Source organism: Diplodia seriata (assembly GCF_021436955.1).
Source record: "Diplodia seriata strain FDS-637 chromosome Unknown scaffold_12, whole genome shotgun sequence".
Classification (NCBI taxonomy): Eukaryota; Fungi; Ascomycota; class Dothideomycetes; order Botryosphaeriales; family Botryosphaeriaceae; genus Diplodia; species Diplodia seriata.
Window position 1 is genome coordinate 350,670 of NW_027117319.1, and position 15,643 is coordinate 366,312.

Sequence of the window (15,643 nt, forward strand, 5' to 3'; positions counted from 1 at the left end):
CAAAGGTACGTGGTCCATTGTGGTCGAATCACGAAATTTAGTCGTCGATTATAGCTGCAGGGTTAAAGTTGTGATGCTGAGGCATGTCTCAGGTTGAAGTTGCTGTATGACAATGCGGTTGTGATCCTCTGGTGTTGGCAAATAGACGGCGTCAGCGTATCCTTATATATCAGCGAACATTATCCTCAATTCCGAATTTCGGTCTTCGCCCAGCCCTAATACGGTTCCTACCGCCTATCATCCCAACAGAAACATTGTGTGCGGTAGCCAGTCTTTAGTACGTTATGATGTATGCTTTCGGACTAAAGATTGCTACGTAAAGTTCTACTTCTTAAGTATGCTTGGTGCATCAACGCCTTCGACGTCATCGCCATTGTCAACCTCTATGCCCTCAAATACCTGAGTATCCCTCCGCTTCTCACGGGTATGAAGATACGCAATCCCAATGACAACCATGATTTGGACAATGTTATTTGCCATGACCCAGTACCAACCAAACTGTGGAGAGATGGTGTCATTAAATGTATTTCTGAAGCTTGCAGCGGAGTGCGTACCTTGAATCTGGGAGCCTCAGGAGTAGGGAAGGTAACGATGTTCAAGCCGGCTAAGAGCGCCTGTCCATACGCATTCATGCTCGCAACGACAACCGTCCGCTCTTCCGCCGAGCCCACAGTCTGCAGGTATGCATTCGTCAGCGAGTTCCAACACCCACACATCGCACGCACACTTACCACTTCAGAAGCCCAGCTCATAAACAGCGGATTCAACGCCCCTCCCAGCCCGGCAACGTAAAACGCAAACAGCTTCAACCCAATCGGGATATACCACACGGCCATGCACACACTCCCAAACACCATGCACCCGCAAATCACCAGCGACGGCACCCACCTCACGCCCGTCGCATCCGCCCAGTAACAAAACCCCAGCGCCGCCACAATCGACACGGCGCTCTGCCCCGTCGGGATGTTGTTGATCTCGCTCGGCGAATACACGTCCGCATGCGCCTTCAGGTACAGGCTGAACGGCTGCCCGTTCGTGATCATGGCCTGGTTGAACACAATGTACAGCAGCACGAAGCTGTACCAGTGCCACGACTTGAACACGCTGGCGATGACGCCCTTTGTCAGTTTCACCTGCGGCGCCTCGTTGCCGTCGCTGGCGAGGCGCGCCCGCGCGAGGGCGATCTCGGAGGCGGAGAGCCACCGGCTCGGCGTGGGCGAGTCGGGGCGCGCGGGGAAGACGAGGGCGCCGAAGGCGGCGATGGGGATGGTGAGGCAGCCGCAGCTGCGATGCGATTGCGTCGTCAGCACGGGGTCACGAGGCGGGGAGAGATAGGGACAGAGAGATGGGTGGAAATGCTTACACGATGAACAGCCACCGCCATCCCGCCATGCCGTGCACGCCGTCGAGGTTCGTGTAGCACGCGGACTGGAAGTAGCCGGCGAACATGGTGCCGAGCGGGCCGGCGATGTAGAAGAGCGACAGCCGCCGCGAGATCTCGGAGCGCTTGTACCACGACCCGATGCAGTAGATGACGCCCGGGTAGGCGACGGTCTCGAAGACGCCGCTGAGGAAGCGGATGGCGTAGACGTGCGAGACGGTGTCGGCGAAGGCGGTGGCGAGCGTGAGGCAGCCCCAGATGGCTTCGCAGATGGGGATGAAGATGTTTGGACTGCGGGGTGGGCGGTTTAGCGTTCTTCGTCGTCTGGACGTGGTGGTGCAGTGCTTACGAGACTCGTGTGAGCAGGAAGTTGGCTGGGATCATCATGGCGCAGTATCCGGCTTGGAAGACGCCGGTGGTGTACTGGAGGTCATTGCCTTCCATGCCCACGTCTTCTTTCATCCCGGTGACGTAGGCATTTTGGAAAGCTTGGAGGTCCAGAAACTGTGAAAACGTTAGATGCAGTCGACACAGCAGCGGGGAGAGTTTGCAAGTACCTTGGTGAAAAAGGTGAGGCACCCGAAGGTCAAGATCATAAAGTCTTGCTTGAGGAGAAGTCGCCTCTCCTCCTTCGTTTCCCTTGGGTCATACCAAGCCCACTTGTGGTACCATCGCTGCGGAGAGGTCGACATGTTGGCACGAGAATCAGACGATGAGGAATAATCCCGTTGACAATGGAAAACGATGGCGTGCGGATGAGGTGGAGTATTTGACTCAAAGCGGCTATCTGTGGTTATCGGAGCTCCAATTAGTCTGCGCCTGTTTATCGTCGGATTGCCGGCGCATCATCCCAGTTTTAGCCGCCGGGAGCTCCACCCCAACGATGCACCCCACTCCTTGCTGACTTGCCACTTGCAGGAGCTCCGCTTCGCCTGGTGACACGCCAATACTCCGCTGTGGAGTGCGGAGTAGACGCACTCCCGCGATCGCTGCTACCGTCCTTTCTCTCGCCTTCCACATTGCGGTCATTGTTGAACAATATTAATACTGTGGTGCGCGAGGCTCAGAGTTCTTCCATACCACGACTCAAAATATCCATTACTACTCATACTCCGCATTCCACCCGCAAACTCTCTGTCGACTTTCACCATGGCCACCCCTCCCACTATCCCAAAGTTCGTCCCGGCAGAACCGACCAAGGAAAAACGTGCGCTCATGTGTCCACTCGCCCTTATCTCTGCATTTGCTGATACGTGATTCAGTGGACTGGATTGAACTGGTCAACGTCGACTTTGCCAAGTATGACGACCCCAACACCAGAAAGGAGCTGGCCCAAGACCTGCTCAAGGCCGTGACCGAACATGGCTTCCTCACCATTTCCAACCATGGAATCTCGGACGAACTTTACGAGTCCCAGATGAGCCTCGCCCATGCAGTCATGACGCTGTCTCCAGAGGAAAAGCAGCCGTATGAAGCCTCACCAGAGGAGGACGCCAGCGGTCTCTACGTCGGTTTCAAGCCGTCGGGGGAGCGTGGCATCAAAGGCGGTTTCCACAAGACTGTAAGTCCGACGAACACCGCTTCAGGGGCATAGCGGACTGACGCCTTTCCCAAAGCTGGACCACTACAATGTCCTCGTGCACGACCCCAACAACCACAAGCACCCCGATATCCTCGAGCCGCACATGGACCAGGTGCGGGAAACAATGCACATCATCCGCAACAACGTGCTCAAGAAGCTCCTCGTCCTCGTCGCCATGATCCTCGAAGTCCCCGAGGAAACCATCCTGCGCAGTCACGCCTTCGGCAAAGAAAGCACCGAGTACCTCCGCTACGTACGCCGCCTCCCCATCCCCTCCCACCACCACCACTAACAACCCCTCCCCTCGCAGATGATCTACAACCCGCGCACCGAGCAAGACAACCAGCGCTACCGCGACCTCTACCTCGCGGGCCACACCGACTGGGGCACCTTCACGTTCCTCTTCTCGCAGCCCATCGCAGCGCTGCAGATCCTCGACAACACCAACGCGTGGAAGTGGGTGCAGTACCTGCCGCACGCGCTCGTCGTCAACGTCGGCGAAGCCCTCGAGCTGCTGACGGGCGGCCTCTTCAAGGCGACCATCCACCGCGTGGTCAAGCCGCCGCGCGACCAGGAGATGAAGAAGCGCGTCGGCGTCATCTACTTCTCGCGACCCGTCAACGACGTGCCGTTGCGGCCGTTCGAGGGGTCGCCGGTGCTGGAGGCGTTGGGCAAGGATAAGCCGCTGGACCCGGTGGTGTATACCATGCCCGAGTATCTGAATGCGAGGAAGCATGGGTACAAGCGGTTGGATTTTGATAACGATAGGCCGAGGCTGCAGGGCGTGCATGAGGATCCGTTTCATGGCGAGTATAACGATCCGCAGGGCTTCAAAGCGTTGGGGAAGGAGGCGGTTAGGCCGGAGGGTGTGGCTGTTTGAGTGGTTTGAGTGGTAGTTGGCTATGCTTTCAAATTGATTTTCTCCGCTTTGAGCAATATGAAGTCTTACTCTGAGAAGGAATTCATCGTGACACCATGACCAACGGAGTACTTGGAACTTGGAAGATCCAAGAGGAGAGCGAGTGAGCGTTCTGGAAGTGCCAGGTTAGAGACTGCCACAGTTGTCAACGCGGTAAGATACTCCCGTCCAAACACAACAGATGCCGATGAGCGGGAAAACGGCCGCATGAATAAAGTCATGGCTCATCACTTGTGCCGACACAGTAGCCCTGGACCCCCTCGTGCTGAGCCCTTTGCATTGCATTGCAACCTGCCAAGAGAGGCAAGAGATTCCACTGACAACCCCAAGACCGTCGCGCGTCCAGATAGGCAGGCACGACGGAGCCACGTCACCCCCGACATCAAACCTCGAGCGGGGAAGATTAATCTCTCGTAATAGCCAGCGCGCGGGTGCACTCACTCCAGGGCGCGCGAGCCAGATACAGAATGTCTTGCGCGGTGATCGGCCGGGTGTGGTGGACGCGCGGACCCCTGGGCGGAGCTCCACCTTCGCCCGTCCACCCGTCCACCGCGTCCACCCCCGCATTCCGGCGATCCAGCCCCACCACAATCCCAGTCTACCGCTGCTATCGCACGGCTCTTCGCCGCAACACCGAGCCCTGCATCCCCCGCCTCGCAGCCACAAAACGGCATCGCAATAAGCGTATGTGCCACTCCATCCCCGATTCCTCCCCAGCAGCACACGGTGTCCCTCCAACAACACCAATCAATTTGCCCGCACCAAACATGTCCTTTGGCACGCTCTACACCTACCCCAAAGCCCCGCGGGCGACAATGTGCCTCTACGTCGCAGCCCTCAACAACCTCGACGTCACCGTGGCGGAGGCGTGGCCGATCAAAGTCGACCCGTCGCGCGGCGGCGTCGGCACCGCCTACCTGTCGCGCTTCCCGACCGGCAAGGTGCCCGCGCTGGAGAGGCCGGACGGCTTCGTCGTGTACGAGTGCATCGCCGTGACTTGGTACCGTACGTCTCCACCCCTCCCCCCCAATCCTATTTCCCCCGGTCCGTCACCGACCCGACCCGACCCGACCCCCACATTGTAATTTTTTTTGTTTGGTTGGTGGTGAGGAGAGAGAGGAGACGCCGACTGACTCGCACGGACCGGTGTAGTTGCGAAGCAGAACCCAACGACTCCGCTGCTGGGGCGGTCGGTGGAGGAGGAGGCTTCGGTGCTGCGGTGGGCGAGCTTCGCGAACAGCGAGCTGCTGCCGCCGATCATGGGCTGGATCAACCCGGTCATCGGCAAGGCGCCGTCGAGCCCGGAGGTGTTGGCCAAGGCCGAGGAAGGCTGCGAGGCGATGCTGGAGGTGGTGGCCAGGGAGGTGAGGGGTACTGGCAGGAAGTTTCTTGTCGGGGACGGGCTGACGGCGGCGGATTTGTTTGTCGTGGCGGCGTTGGCGAGGGGGTATCAGTTTGTGAGTTCTCTTTCTTTCTTCCCGGTTCTGTGGTCTTGGGCGGTGGTTGGTGCGTGCCGGTGCGTTGGGGGGTTTGCTGATGCGGGGTGAGTGCAGGTTTTTGCGAAGAAGTGGACGGAGAAGCATCCGGAGATTCATGAGTATTACTGGCGGATCAAGTCGGATCCGATTTATGTAAAGGTGGACGGCGAGCCGTACGTTCTGGCGAATGTGGGAGACAAGGCGCCGGCGTGAGTCGAGTCTACCGGCATTGAAACGAGTGGCTGCTGGTGTAGAAGCGTGGCTACCGGCATGAATGAACCAGACGCCTTCTGGCCTCAGGCACATAGAACACATGAGGATTCGACGTATACCTTAGCTCGAAAAGACTCTTTAGACATGCATCTGGTCCGCCGTGCCTTCATACCCGCCACAGATCTCATCCATCCATCCTCACACCACGCCGCCCGCCCCACCCTCCCTCACCACGGCAGCATACTCCACCGCCCCCGTCAGCGCCTCATCCACAATCGCCGCCTCCCACCTGCCCACGGGCCAAACACTCCTCCTCATCAGCGCCTCCCTCACCCACCTCAAATACCCGACCTCGGCCTCCGCCCCGCCCCCCTCCTCCCCCTTCCCAATCGCCTCCATAACACTCCCCAACACAAACCCCGCCGGGCCCTCCCCCTCCTTCCCCATCGTCAGTCTCACAATCCGCCACCCCACGAGACAAATCTTAAACGCCAGCAGCGTAAGAAACGGATTCTCATCCCCCTGATCTTGTTCGTGCTCCTCCCCATCAATCTCGCCCAACGCCCCCTCCAGGTCCCGCAGGATGCGGAAGACGTCGCGGTCCTCGTAGACGTCGCGGTTGGCGCGGCGCGCGCGCGGGCGCGCGAGGTGGCCCGCGGTCGCGATGGCGGCGGGCAGGTTCGTCTCGACGACGCCGGTGACGAGGAGCGAGTCCGGGTGCGAGATGGTGATGGAGGTGTAGTGGTGGGTTAGCCAGAAGGCGTGCCAGAGGGGGGTGAAGCTGGTGGTGCTGTTGTTGCTGCTGCTGCTGCTGCTGCCGGTGGTGGTGGGGGTGGGGGTTGCGCCGGCGTTGTTGGTGTTGGTGTTGTTGGATGGCACCGCCCGTCGTCGTCGCGGCGGGATCAGCTCGGCGATGTTACGTAGCGCCTGCGATATCTGGCCGTACTGGGCTTCGGTGAGGATGGAGAGGTTGCGTTGGGTGGTGGCGCCGCGCGGCCGCTCGAGCAGGCAGCTGGCGTGGGTGAGTTCGCGCGCCGTCATTTGGAGCTGCGTGACTAGCACGAGGGCGGCGAAGGGCGAGTACCAGAGCAGGCGGAGGGTGGGGGATGGTGGTGGGAGTGGGTGGGAGTGGTGGCGGGAGCCGGCGTGCGCGTGCAGGAGGTCCTGCGTGCTGCCGTAGAGCGAGCCTTCGGACGGCTTGGCTTCGTCCGAGGCGAAATGGTCGTCGGGCTCGTTGAAGGAGCGGAAATGCTGGGTGCGGGTGGACTCCCAGGCCGCGGCTGTGCGTGCGCTCCACAGGTCGTCGGCGCAGGGGAGGTCGTATTTTATCTCCAGCGCGGAGATTTGCGGGCGTAGGTTGCAGGCGATGGAGAGTTGGGAGTCGAGGAGGTAGATGGAGTAGATGCATCTGATATCGGTGAATACATGAGTGAGTTCGTAGGTGTGAGGCGAGCGAACCTCTTTCGTGACTCTTCCTGGATGAAGTCGAGCCACCGTTTCTGAAGCGTCCCGGCGTCGTTCTCGGCCATGGCTGGCATGACTTCGGGCGAGTTTGGAGTTTCCAGTCGGGATGCATGGCCGTCGTGGGTCATCTGCAAGTCTCTGATGGCGCCGACCAGGGCATGGTGGATGTTCTGGGCCTTTGACAACAGGGAGTCATCGCACACGTAGATTCCGTAGGCTTCGAGCAAGACGTATGCCTGGAGTACCCATGTTTCTTGAAACCTGCTGCGGTCCTCCCTTGTCTGGAATGTGTCAATCCAAGTTTGCTGTCATGATATGATGAAGGCTTACGTAGTCTTCCAGGGCGTGGTAGCCCTCCTCAAAGAGCTTTCTACTGGCCGAAAACCTGGATTCCGCTGACCCGTACAGAGAGCCGATGCATCTGACAGCGGTGAGCAAGGCCTTTGGTGCCGTGTCAACCTCGAAGGTAGGTTCATGCAGTGTTGGCATGGTTGGGTGGAACTTTCGGAAATACGCTTCACACAGTTGGCATTCACTGCGCACATGGTGAGATGACAGGCATGCAAGTAGCGGAGACTGACATACGGTGCTGCTCGCTTTACCGGCAGAGCATTGAGCCCCAGATACAGGTCCTACAAACTCATCAGACAGCTGCTTTTTCCAATTGAAACGTCGTTCGCGCGTACTGCATCATCGTGGTCCAGGGCTTGAGTCGACGGCAGACAGAACTCGTCCTCGATTGACTGCCATGGCACGGCAGGCAGGATCATCTCAATTGAAGGGTGGCAATTCCTGATGTGTCGCTTTCTGAGGTCGCTGATCCTTATCATCAGCCCGATGGCTACATGCGCCTCTTGCAAATGAAGGTACCTTCTCGAGAATCGAGCGTCGCATTGCGGACATGGGTAGGACCGCGAAACCGCGCTGGGGTGGTCTGAAAAGGACAATTAAAACTGATCCGAGGCTACTTAGATAACAGACTGACGTGTTTGTACATGTCGCTTCAAGTTCTCCTGTCGCGCGTTCAGAAGGTCAGTGTCGTCTCCGGGTTTGGGGAGGGCGCATTACTTGTCGAGTAAAGGGCCGTGAACAGACGGAACATTTGAAGGGCCGCACACAGGATTTGGACATTTCGAAGACAGAAAGCGCACGGATGAAAGAGAGAGACGATTATTCCGGTTTGAGGTGATGTTCAGTTTATGGTGTTGGGCATTGGGGCCCCAAGAGGGTGCGGGGAAGGCCTCCATTGCTGCTTATCTGCCCGCTCCCCCACTTTTCGGGCCTGCAACCGATCTCCCGTCACCACCACAACCAGATTGGCGATCGTCGCTTCGCCGGAATATTATCCGTCGTCATGACGAATCCAGCGTGAAGTGCGGACAAGCGAGTGGTCAGCCTGAGATCTGGAACATATTGTGAGCATGGAGTTGAGAACTGGAACACAGGAAGGCGTGCGGGCGCGCAGGCGGGTGGGAAGGCGAGTGGGAAGGTATGCGAGTGCGGGCCTGGGCTGGCTCTCAAACAAAGAGGTGGAATATGCTTGCGCCCGCAGAGTATGGAGCTTTGCAGATCAGCGAAGAGGAGGTTCGATGTTGTTCAGTACTTGGTTGTTGTGGCAGGCAGCCGTCCGCTCAGCCACACACCAGGCAGGCATAGCGTGGGGGCGGTGCATCAGCGCTCCGCCTGCCAACGCACCGTGGCTGGCCCTACTGCCACGACGTGATAGGCCCTGTTCTTGTCAGTTCCAACGTGCGAATAATGCGCCTCCGTTACACACAGATCCAGGTACGTCGTATGGCTTCCGTAAGCTGCAAGCCATGTTTCAGCATTTTCCCGTGCAGCCAGAGGCCATGCAAACTGGTGGATGAACATGGTCGCTGCTGCTGCCTGCAAGCGGTGCATTGGATGACGAGACGCGTCGAGGCTGTGACGCATTCAAAGCTGGGCCAGACAGCGACACCGACTTTTGCGGAGTACCGATTCGGACTCGGCCCAAGCTTAGATCTCACCGGCGCGCTTCTGCCTGCTGCCGCACGGCCCGCCTACACCATCCTTCTGCGCCTGAACCCACAATTTCGCGGGGACGGTAAGCAGGTGGTGGCTGAGGCTTCCTCTGCCGCCTAACTCCTCTACTTGCTTATAACCTCCAGCTCCTGCCCTCCAAGGCCTCACCATCCAAACACTTCCTTCCTCCACGCGTCCCACCTCACTCGGTCTTTCTTGATACCCCATCAACACCACCAAGCTTATCCGGACAACAAGCACAATGGCGGACACAAAGACCGTGGAAGTCCCGGCCGCCACCGTGGCCGCGGCCAACGAGGCGCCCAAGCCGACTCCCCGCATCCGCTACAAGGTCGAGTGCGAGGACCAGTACGGCCCCAAGTTCGACTGCAAGCAGGATGACGCCCCGTTCGACCTGCAGGTCACGACAGGCCCCACCGACGTGGACGAGACGATGCCCGTTTTCGAGATCATCACATCGCTGAAGGTCGCCTCGAAACGGCCCAAGTACTCGGACTACATGAAAATGTTCAAGGCCGACGGTCCGCTGAACCTGGAAGACGACGACGACGACGATGAGGATGACGACGAGAAGAAGCCGAAGCCGGAGCGCACCCTGGAGGGCAAGCGGATTGTCGATGTCGGTCAGACGAGAATGGTCATCCATTCGCCGCTCCTCCTGGACGCCATCAGGGAAGTTGTCGAGTACTACCCGAGGTAAGCATTTAGCCATCCGGATCCCGAACAGCAATTGACGCCTGCCAAAGCCAGAACCTGACTGGTGACACCATCACCGTCCACGAGCCGTACTGCGCCCTCGTGCACTACATCACCGAGCTCCGGAACCTGAGCAACAGCCTCGCCCTCGAGCGGACGCCCGCCGACTCGGCCGAGGCAGAGAAGACCGACGCCGACGTCAAGTACGAGCACCTGCAGACCCTGCTCGAGTTCCTCGACCCGCACGTGGAGAAGACTGTGCTCCCCGCCCGCCGGCGGCTGAAGAAGGACGCCGCCACGGTGACGTGGGACGACATGTGGTACCTGCTGCGGCCGGGCTCGCTGTCGTACGCCATGCACGACGACACGTGGCTGGGCGTCGTCATCCGCGAGGCCGAGATCACGACCGACAGCGACAACCCGGACATCCACAAGTGGAAGGTGACGGCGTGGCTGCTCGACCACACGTGGTACTCGTCGTCGATCCGCACCGCCGAGGTCTCCGTCGACGTGCCCTACTTCGAGGGCGAGAAGACGGTGACCAGCCTGCCCATCTACCCGCGCGAGTACCTCGACAAGACGGAGGAGTCTGCCGGCGACGGTAGCAGCGGCCGCCGCGCCAAGTTCGTCCAGCGCGGCGCGCGCATGCGCGACATCATCTGGGACGGCGGCCACGCGTACCTCCGGCACGACGGCGAGTTCGGCGACGAGAAGAAGCGGCCGTACAAGGGCCCGCTCATCATCGAGACGACGCTGCCGTCGGGCAGCGACATGCCGGACCACAAGTGGAGCCTGACGGGCGACTACAGCGTCGAGGAGAAGGACACCCCGCCCAAGACGGACAAGTCAGTGACGCAGCCCATCGCGCTCAACGCCGAGAAGCACCCGCGCGAGTGGATGTCGGACGACCACCTCTTCCTGCTGTGCCCCATCATGACGGGCTTCGCGCTCGACGAGAAGACGTGGGCGCCCGTGCACATCGACCGCACCGCGCCCGTCGCCGCGCCCAAGTACCTCCCGCCCGACGCCAACATCGGCGACGAGAACGGCGAGATCATCAAGGCGCTGTCGCACCGCCAGCTCAAGTCCAAGGTCAAGTGGTCCGCCGACTTCGTCAAGGGAAAGGGCGCCGGCGTCGCCGTGCTGCTGTACGGGCCGCCCGGCGTCGGCAAGACGTACACGGTCGAGGCCACGGCCGCGCACACGCGCCGCCCTATGGTCAGCCTGACCATCGGCGACCTCGGCACCAACGAGGAGAGCATCGAGTCGGAGATTACTAAGTGGTTCGATCTCGCGCACCGCTGGCGCGCCGTGCTGCTGATCGACGAGGCCGACATCTTCCTCGAGCGCCGCAGCACCGATCTCGCCCGCAACGGCATCGTCACCGCCTTCCTCAGGAAGATGGAGTACTTTGGCGGCCTGCTGTTCCTGACGACGAACCGCGTCGAGCACATCGATGACGCCTTCATGTCGCGTGTCCACGTCGCCATCGGCTTCGAGAAGCTGGACGTCGAGAAGCGGCGCGGCATCTGGGAGACGTTCTTCCAGAAGCTGGTCCGCGAGTGCGAGGGCCAGATTAGGGTGTGCGAGGAGGCGCAGGCGTTTGTGCTGGATGGCGAGATGGCCGAGCAGGAGTGGAATGGACGCGAGATCCGCAATGCGTTCCAGTCTGCTATCGCCATTGCCGAGTATGAGGCTTCCAAGGATCCCGAGTGGAAGGAGGACGATGAGATTGTCGTTAAGGAGGAGCATTTCCGCAGGGTGATGCTGATGAGCAAGAAGTTCCATGACCATGTCGAGAAGGCGAGGAAGGATAACGAGAGCGAGTGGTCAGATTTGTAGGGGATTGGATTTCGGATGCTTGGAGTTTAGGGATGGTTAGATATGAGTTATGACTACAAGGATTGGTAGATACAGGTCTGTTGAATTATAAAAATATTCTTTTTCCACCAAATATCATGATCATGTAGTGACAGGGCTACTATAGTGACGGGAGAATCCCTTCTGTGAAGCAGTCGCACAATTGTCCGTCTGCACAGCTGTGACAGTTGGCTGTCGACGGAGGCTCTCCGCATGGAGCTGTTTCAATGAAACTATGTTGTACAGATTTTTGGCCGGACTGATACTGCAAGACATGAAATACTTGGAGAGGTAGCGATAATTGCCCCCAACCCCACCGAAACGCATACAAACACAACAGCAATACCAGCGCACGGGCAATACTCGACTTAACAGAATCCCCTATAGAAAATGCTCCCGCACCCCCGGGTGGCAAAAGTATGGACAAGTGTGTGGACTGATCGTTAGCAGGTCGCCGTGATGGATCTATGGTTTTCTTGAGGGGACATCAGAGTCTTCAATAGCCGTCAATAAGACTCCCCCACGCGCCTAGGTTGCCAACATATTGACAGACGTGTGAACTGACAGTTATTCAAGCTAGTATATCATTTTCGCGCGGGGGGTGACTGCCCTCAATAGCTTACTAACCACCTTTCCCCCGCGCGATTTGACAAGCGCACTGACTCCATTCTGCTCACCTCACCCCAGCATAGCAAGGAAAGGGTTCACAAAGCCACCACTCGCTTGAGTGGAATTACCAACTAAAAGATCGATAAGCTTCGTTGTTTTCCGGCCTGTCAGGACGACGAGATACTCACTGCTCAACCCCGATATGGCTGCCGCCACATCATCCCCGTCATCACACCCCTCGCCGTGGCTACGGGCAGCCAGCCTTTGACACAGCGTCCTGAACAGACCGGCCTCGTGAGGCATGTACCGTCTAAGCGACTCATCCACGCCGCCAAAGTCCTCCTCGCCGCCCAAGCCGTCCGGGATCTCCAAGCCCCCCAGCTCGTCCAGAATCTCATCAAGCAGCTCCGTCTTTCCGGGGCGGCCCGCCGTCCCAAACAGCCCGTCCCACCGCCTCAGCGACAAGAACGCCACCGCGACGGGGAAAGCGAAAGCACCACCATCCCGCTCCCCCGCCGCCGCAAAACACTCGCCCAACCGCCTCGCCAGCACCACCTCACGCCGCGTCAGCACCTCCGTGCCGCGCACGCAGCACAGCACACTCCTATTATCCCTGATAGCGCGCGCCAGGTCCTCGCGCCCCCGTTCGCCCCCGTCCGCGAACAGTTCCGGCAGCAACTCGCCCAGGCCGCCGCCCAGCAGGCGCTGCAGCGACGCGACGCGGCACTCCGCCTGCAGGATCCGCAGATCGGCGCCGCTGCCGCACACGAGCATGAGGTACTCGCCGAAGCAGTAGTGGCGCTCGAGCGCGCGCCAGGCGCGGGTGCGCGTCGACGCGCGCGGCGCGAGGCCGTACGCGTCGTACAGCGCCGTCGCCGGCCACACGGGCAGCGCGTAGTTGGACGACGTGTCGAGGACGGCGATGTGGACGGAGCATGCGGGTTGCGTGGGCCGCACGTATGTCTTGCGCATGGCGTGGCGGAGCGCGCAGAGGAGCGAGCTGGTCCATGAGTGGAACGTCTCGGATAAGCCGGGCGCGGTGTGCGACCATGCAAGGTGCGCTGAGAGCATTTCTTGTGTGTGTGCGTGCCGCGAGGCTGCCGTGCTGGGGATGGTGCTGGGGGCTTCGGGGTCGCTACCAGCGCTGCTGCCGCTGCTGCTGCGTGGGCTGGTTGTGAAGGCGCGGAAGAGGTAGCGGGGGACGCGCTTGCGGGCGTCTGGTTGGGGGGTTAGTCGCGGTAGGAGCCTGGCTGGGGAGAGTGGCGGCTCTCTGACGTACCGTGGAGGAGTTCGTACTGCTCTGATGTCATGTACATGGTAGTTATCTTGATGGGAATGTCGGCGCTTGGTGGACTCTGGATGTTCCTGTGAAATGATTCTCTCTGAAGGCACTAGATGAATAAATGCGTGTGCTGTGAGGCACGGCCAGGCAGCATGGCACAGATAGGCAGCAGCATTCTCTACTGGACAAATCATATCGACATAAAGCTGGCGCTTTAGTTCTGGTGTTGATGTTGAACAGGCACCAGCCACGCACGGGCGCAGCCACATGCGCACCCCAGGCAGCAGTCTATGAAGACCCTTTTCTATTTAATGTCGCCACACACAACATAGGTACTCTTCGACCTAGTATTGTCGCCCGACCATCACCCTTCTCGAATGTTGTTTTTGGTTATTTGGTCGAATACACTCCACCCGCACGCCCGCTCGGATTTACTCTTCACATTCTTTGATTTACTCGCCTCGTTCCTCTCCCACCTACCCGTTGTTTTTTTTGCCTGGGCCGACGGAAATTAGTTCCTCATGGACAGAAACAGTTGTACGCATAAAACATCACACGCAGCCCTTAGGTCCGCCAAGGTCTGTAGAATGCCCGCCTACGCAAATTGAACCAACAGAACCGTTCCCATGTAAGAGCGAGTAGAAACCTCGTTCCGCACCTATAAAAGCAAATTGCAGTCAGCCGGCAAGAGAAGGCCGATTAAAACATACCAAATACGGTAAATCAGACATCCAATCAGGTCTTCTCGGGAGTTAAAGCTCTGTAGAGTGTGTCGCCGTGCAAAAAATTGTACCAGTCTACGATCCAGACTCGGGCTACTCTACTCATAGAGATGTCCTACACATGTTGGAGCATCTCTGTATACCTCTCGGATAATAGTTTACGAATTTCAACGAGAAAGCTGTCAAGTGAGGCATGTTTAGGCAGCAGAATTAAGCTTTGCGAAGAAGCCGATTACGACGCCGTGCTTGATTCGTCGCCACGCCCGTCTCCGCCTCGGCACGCGGTGCACCTGCTGAAAACGGGAGGGTGCCGAATCCTCCCATCGTTTCTTCCGCCAACCAACGTCACGTAGCGCCAACTCCGGTGGCACGATATGAACGCCGCAGGTAAGCCGGAGTTCGCCAAAAACTCGCATACCCATTATTTATTGCTGCCTGATGGCGTTGTGCATCTCGGAAACGCCACGACGCAACACCGGCCTCGAGCAACCGCACATAAATACGACCAACGTCTCCACCGCACACTCTCGACGCAACACACTCTCGACACAAAAAACAGGAGCCACCATCAAAGCCAATCCCGCGAGCAAACCAAACCACCCACCGAACACACCACCACCACCACCACAACAACAACAACAACAATGCCATCCCCCCCAACCCCCTACACCCTCCACCCCGCCACCCTCGCCGACATGGACGCCATGCTCGCCACCGGCTCCACCGCCTTCCAGCACGACCCACTCCGCCTCGCCACCTTCCCGCCAGAACTAATCGACCCGGCCGACCCCCACGCCGAGGAGAACTGGCGGCGGGCGCGCTTCACGAAGCGGCTCGAGGATCCCGGCGTCGTGACGCACAAAGTCTCGGTCGACGGGAACGGTGGCGTCGCGGGGTTCGCGGCGTGGGTGAGGCCGGGGCAGGGGGAGGGTGTGGGCAACGCGGCGAATCCGACGGGCGAGGTGCCGAGGTGTGTGCGCAGGGAGTTTTTTGAAGCTCAGCCGAAGCTGATGGAGGAGGCGAAGAAGAGGGTGTTGGGGGATACGAGGGATTTCTGGTGTGAGTAGATTGTGTTTTGTTGGGTCCAAGGGTGGGGTGGGGGTTGCGTGTGTGTGTGTGTGCTGATTTTGTGGCTGAAAACTGCAGATTTGGCTTCCCTGGCCACGCATCCGGATCATCAGGGGAAGGGGATTGGTGCCGCGCTGGTGCGGTGGGGGATCGAGCAGGGTGAGAAGGATGGTGTGCCGGTGTATTTGGAGGCGACGCCCCGTGGCTTCTTCTTGTATAAGAAGATGGGGTTTGAGGCGGCCGATGAGATTGATGTCTCCCACTGGACCCCGAATGGTGAGAGCTACAAGGTCATATGCATGATCAAGAGGCCGAGTTTGAAGGTGCAGTAATGGGAGAACAAG

The 15,643-nt window shown here is 59.1% G+C and overlaps 7 protein-coding genes across 7 annotated transcripts; 4 read left to right on the forward strand and 3 right to left on the reverse strand.

Moving 5' to 3' along the window:
* Positions 1-324: 324 nt before the first annotated feature.
* SLS55_010246 (uncharacterized protein) lies at positions 325-2,073 on the reverse strand (the record flags this gene model as incomplete). Its single annotated transcript, XM_066781635.1, has 6 exons — positions 325-498; positions 555-674; positions 732-1,284; positions 1,364-1,672; positions 1,731-1,885; positions 1,939-2,073. The coding sequence occupies 6 exons, from the start codon at positions 2,071-2,073 to the stop codon at positions 325-327; spliced, it is 1,446 nt and encodes a 481-aa protein (XP_066627918.1).
* Positions 2,074-2,530: 457 nt separating this feature from the next.
* SLS55_010247 (uncharacterized protein) lies at positions 2,531-3,843 on the forward strand (the record flags this gene model as incomplete). Its single annotated transcript, XM_066781636.1, has 4 exons — positions 2,531-2,588; positions 2,644-2,942; positions 2,968-3,216; positions 3,274-3,843. 4 exons carry the CDS (start codon positions 2,531-2,533, stop codon positions 3,841-3,843), a joined length of 1,176 nt encoding a protein of 391 aa, XP_066627919.1.
* An 854-nt stretch (positions 3,844-4,697) lies between these two features.
* On the forward strand, positions 4,698-5,573 carry TEF4_2 (elongation factor EF-1 gamma subunit; the record flags this gene model as incomplete). The annotated part of the gene is made up of 3 exons (XM_066781637.1): positions 4,698-4,887; positions 5,035-5,246; positions 5,436-5,573. The coding sequence occupies 3 exons, from the start codon at positions 4,698-4,700 to the stop codon at positions 5,571-5,573; spliced, it is 540 nt and encodes a 179-aa protein (XP_066627920.1).
* A 198-nt stretch (positions 5,574-5,771) lies between these two features.
* Positions 5,772-7,286, reverse strand: SLS55_010249 (uncharacterized protein; the record flags this gene model as incomplete). The annotated part of the gene is made up of 2 exons (XM_066781638.1): positions 5,772-7,048; positions 7,283-7,286. 2 exons carry the CDS (start codon positions 7,284-7,286, stop codon positions 5,772-5,774), a joined length of 1,281 nt encoding a protein of 426 aa, XP_066627921.1.
* A 2,017-nt stretch (positions 7,287-9,303) lies between these two features.
* On the forward strand, positions 9,304-11,600 carry SLS55_010250 (uncharacterized protein; the record flags this gene model as incomplete). The annotated part of the gene is made up of 2 exons (XM_066781639.1): positions 9,304-9,758; positions 9,809-11,600. The coding sequence occupies 2 exons, from the start codon at positions 9,304-9,306 to the stop codon at positions 11,598-11,600; spliced, it is 2,247 nt and encodes a 748-aa protein (XP_066627922.1).
* Positions 11,601-12,296: 696 nt separating this feature from the next.
* Positions 12,297-13,543, reverse strand: SLS55_010251 (uncharacterized protein; the record flags this gene model as incomplete). Its single annotated transcript, XM_066781640.1, has 2 exons — positions 12,297-13,444; positions 13,507-13,543. 2 exons carry the CDS (start codon positions 13,541-13,543, stop codon positions 12,297-12,299), a joined length of 1,185 nt encoding a protein of 394 aa, XP_066627923.1.
* A 1,383-nt stretch (positions 13,544-14,926) lies between these two features.
* SLS55_010252 (uncharacterized protein) lies at positions 14,927-15,631 on the forward strand (the record flags this gene model as incomplete). The annotated part of the gene is made up of 2 exons (XM_066781641.1): positions 14,927-15,290; positions 15,378-15,631. 2 exons carry the CDS (start codon positions 14,927-14,929, stop codon positions 15,629-15,631), a joined length of 618 nt encoding a protein of 205 aa, XP_066627924.1.
* Positions 15,632-15,643: the final 12 nt, after the last annotated feature.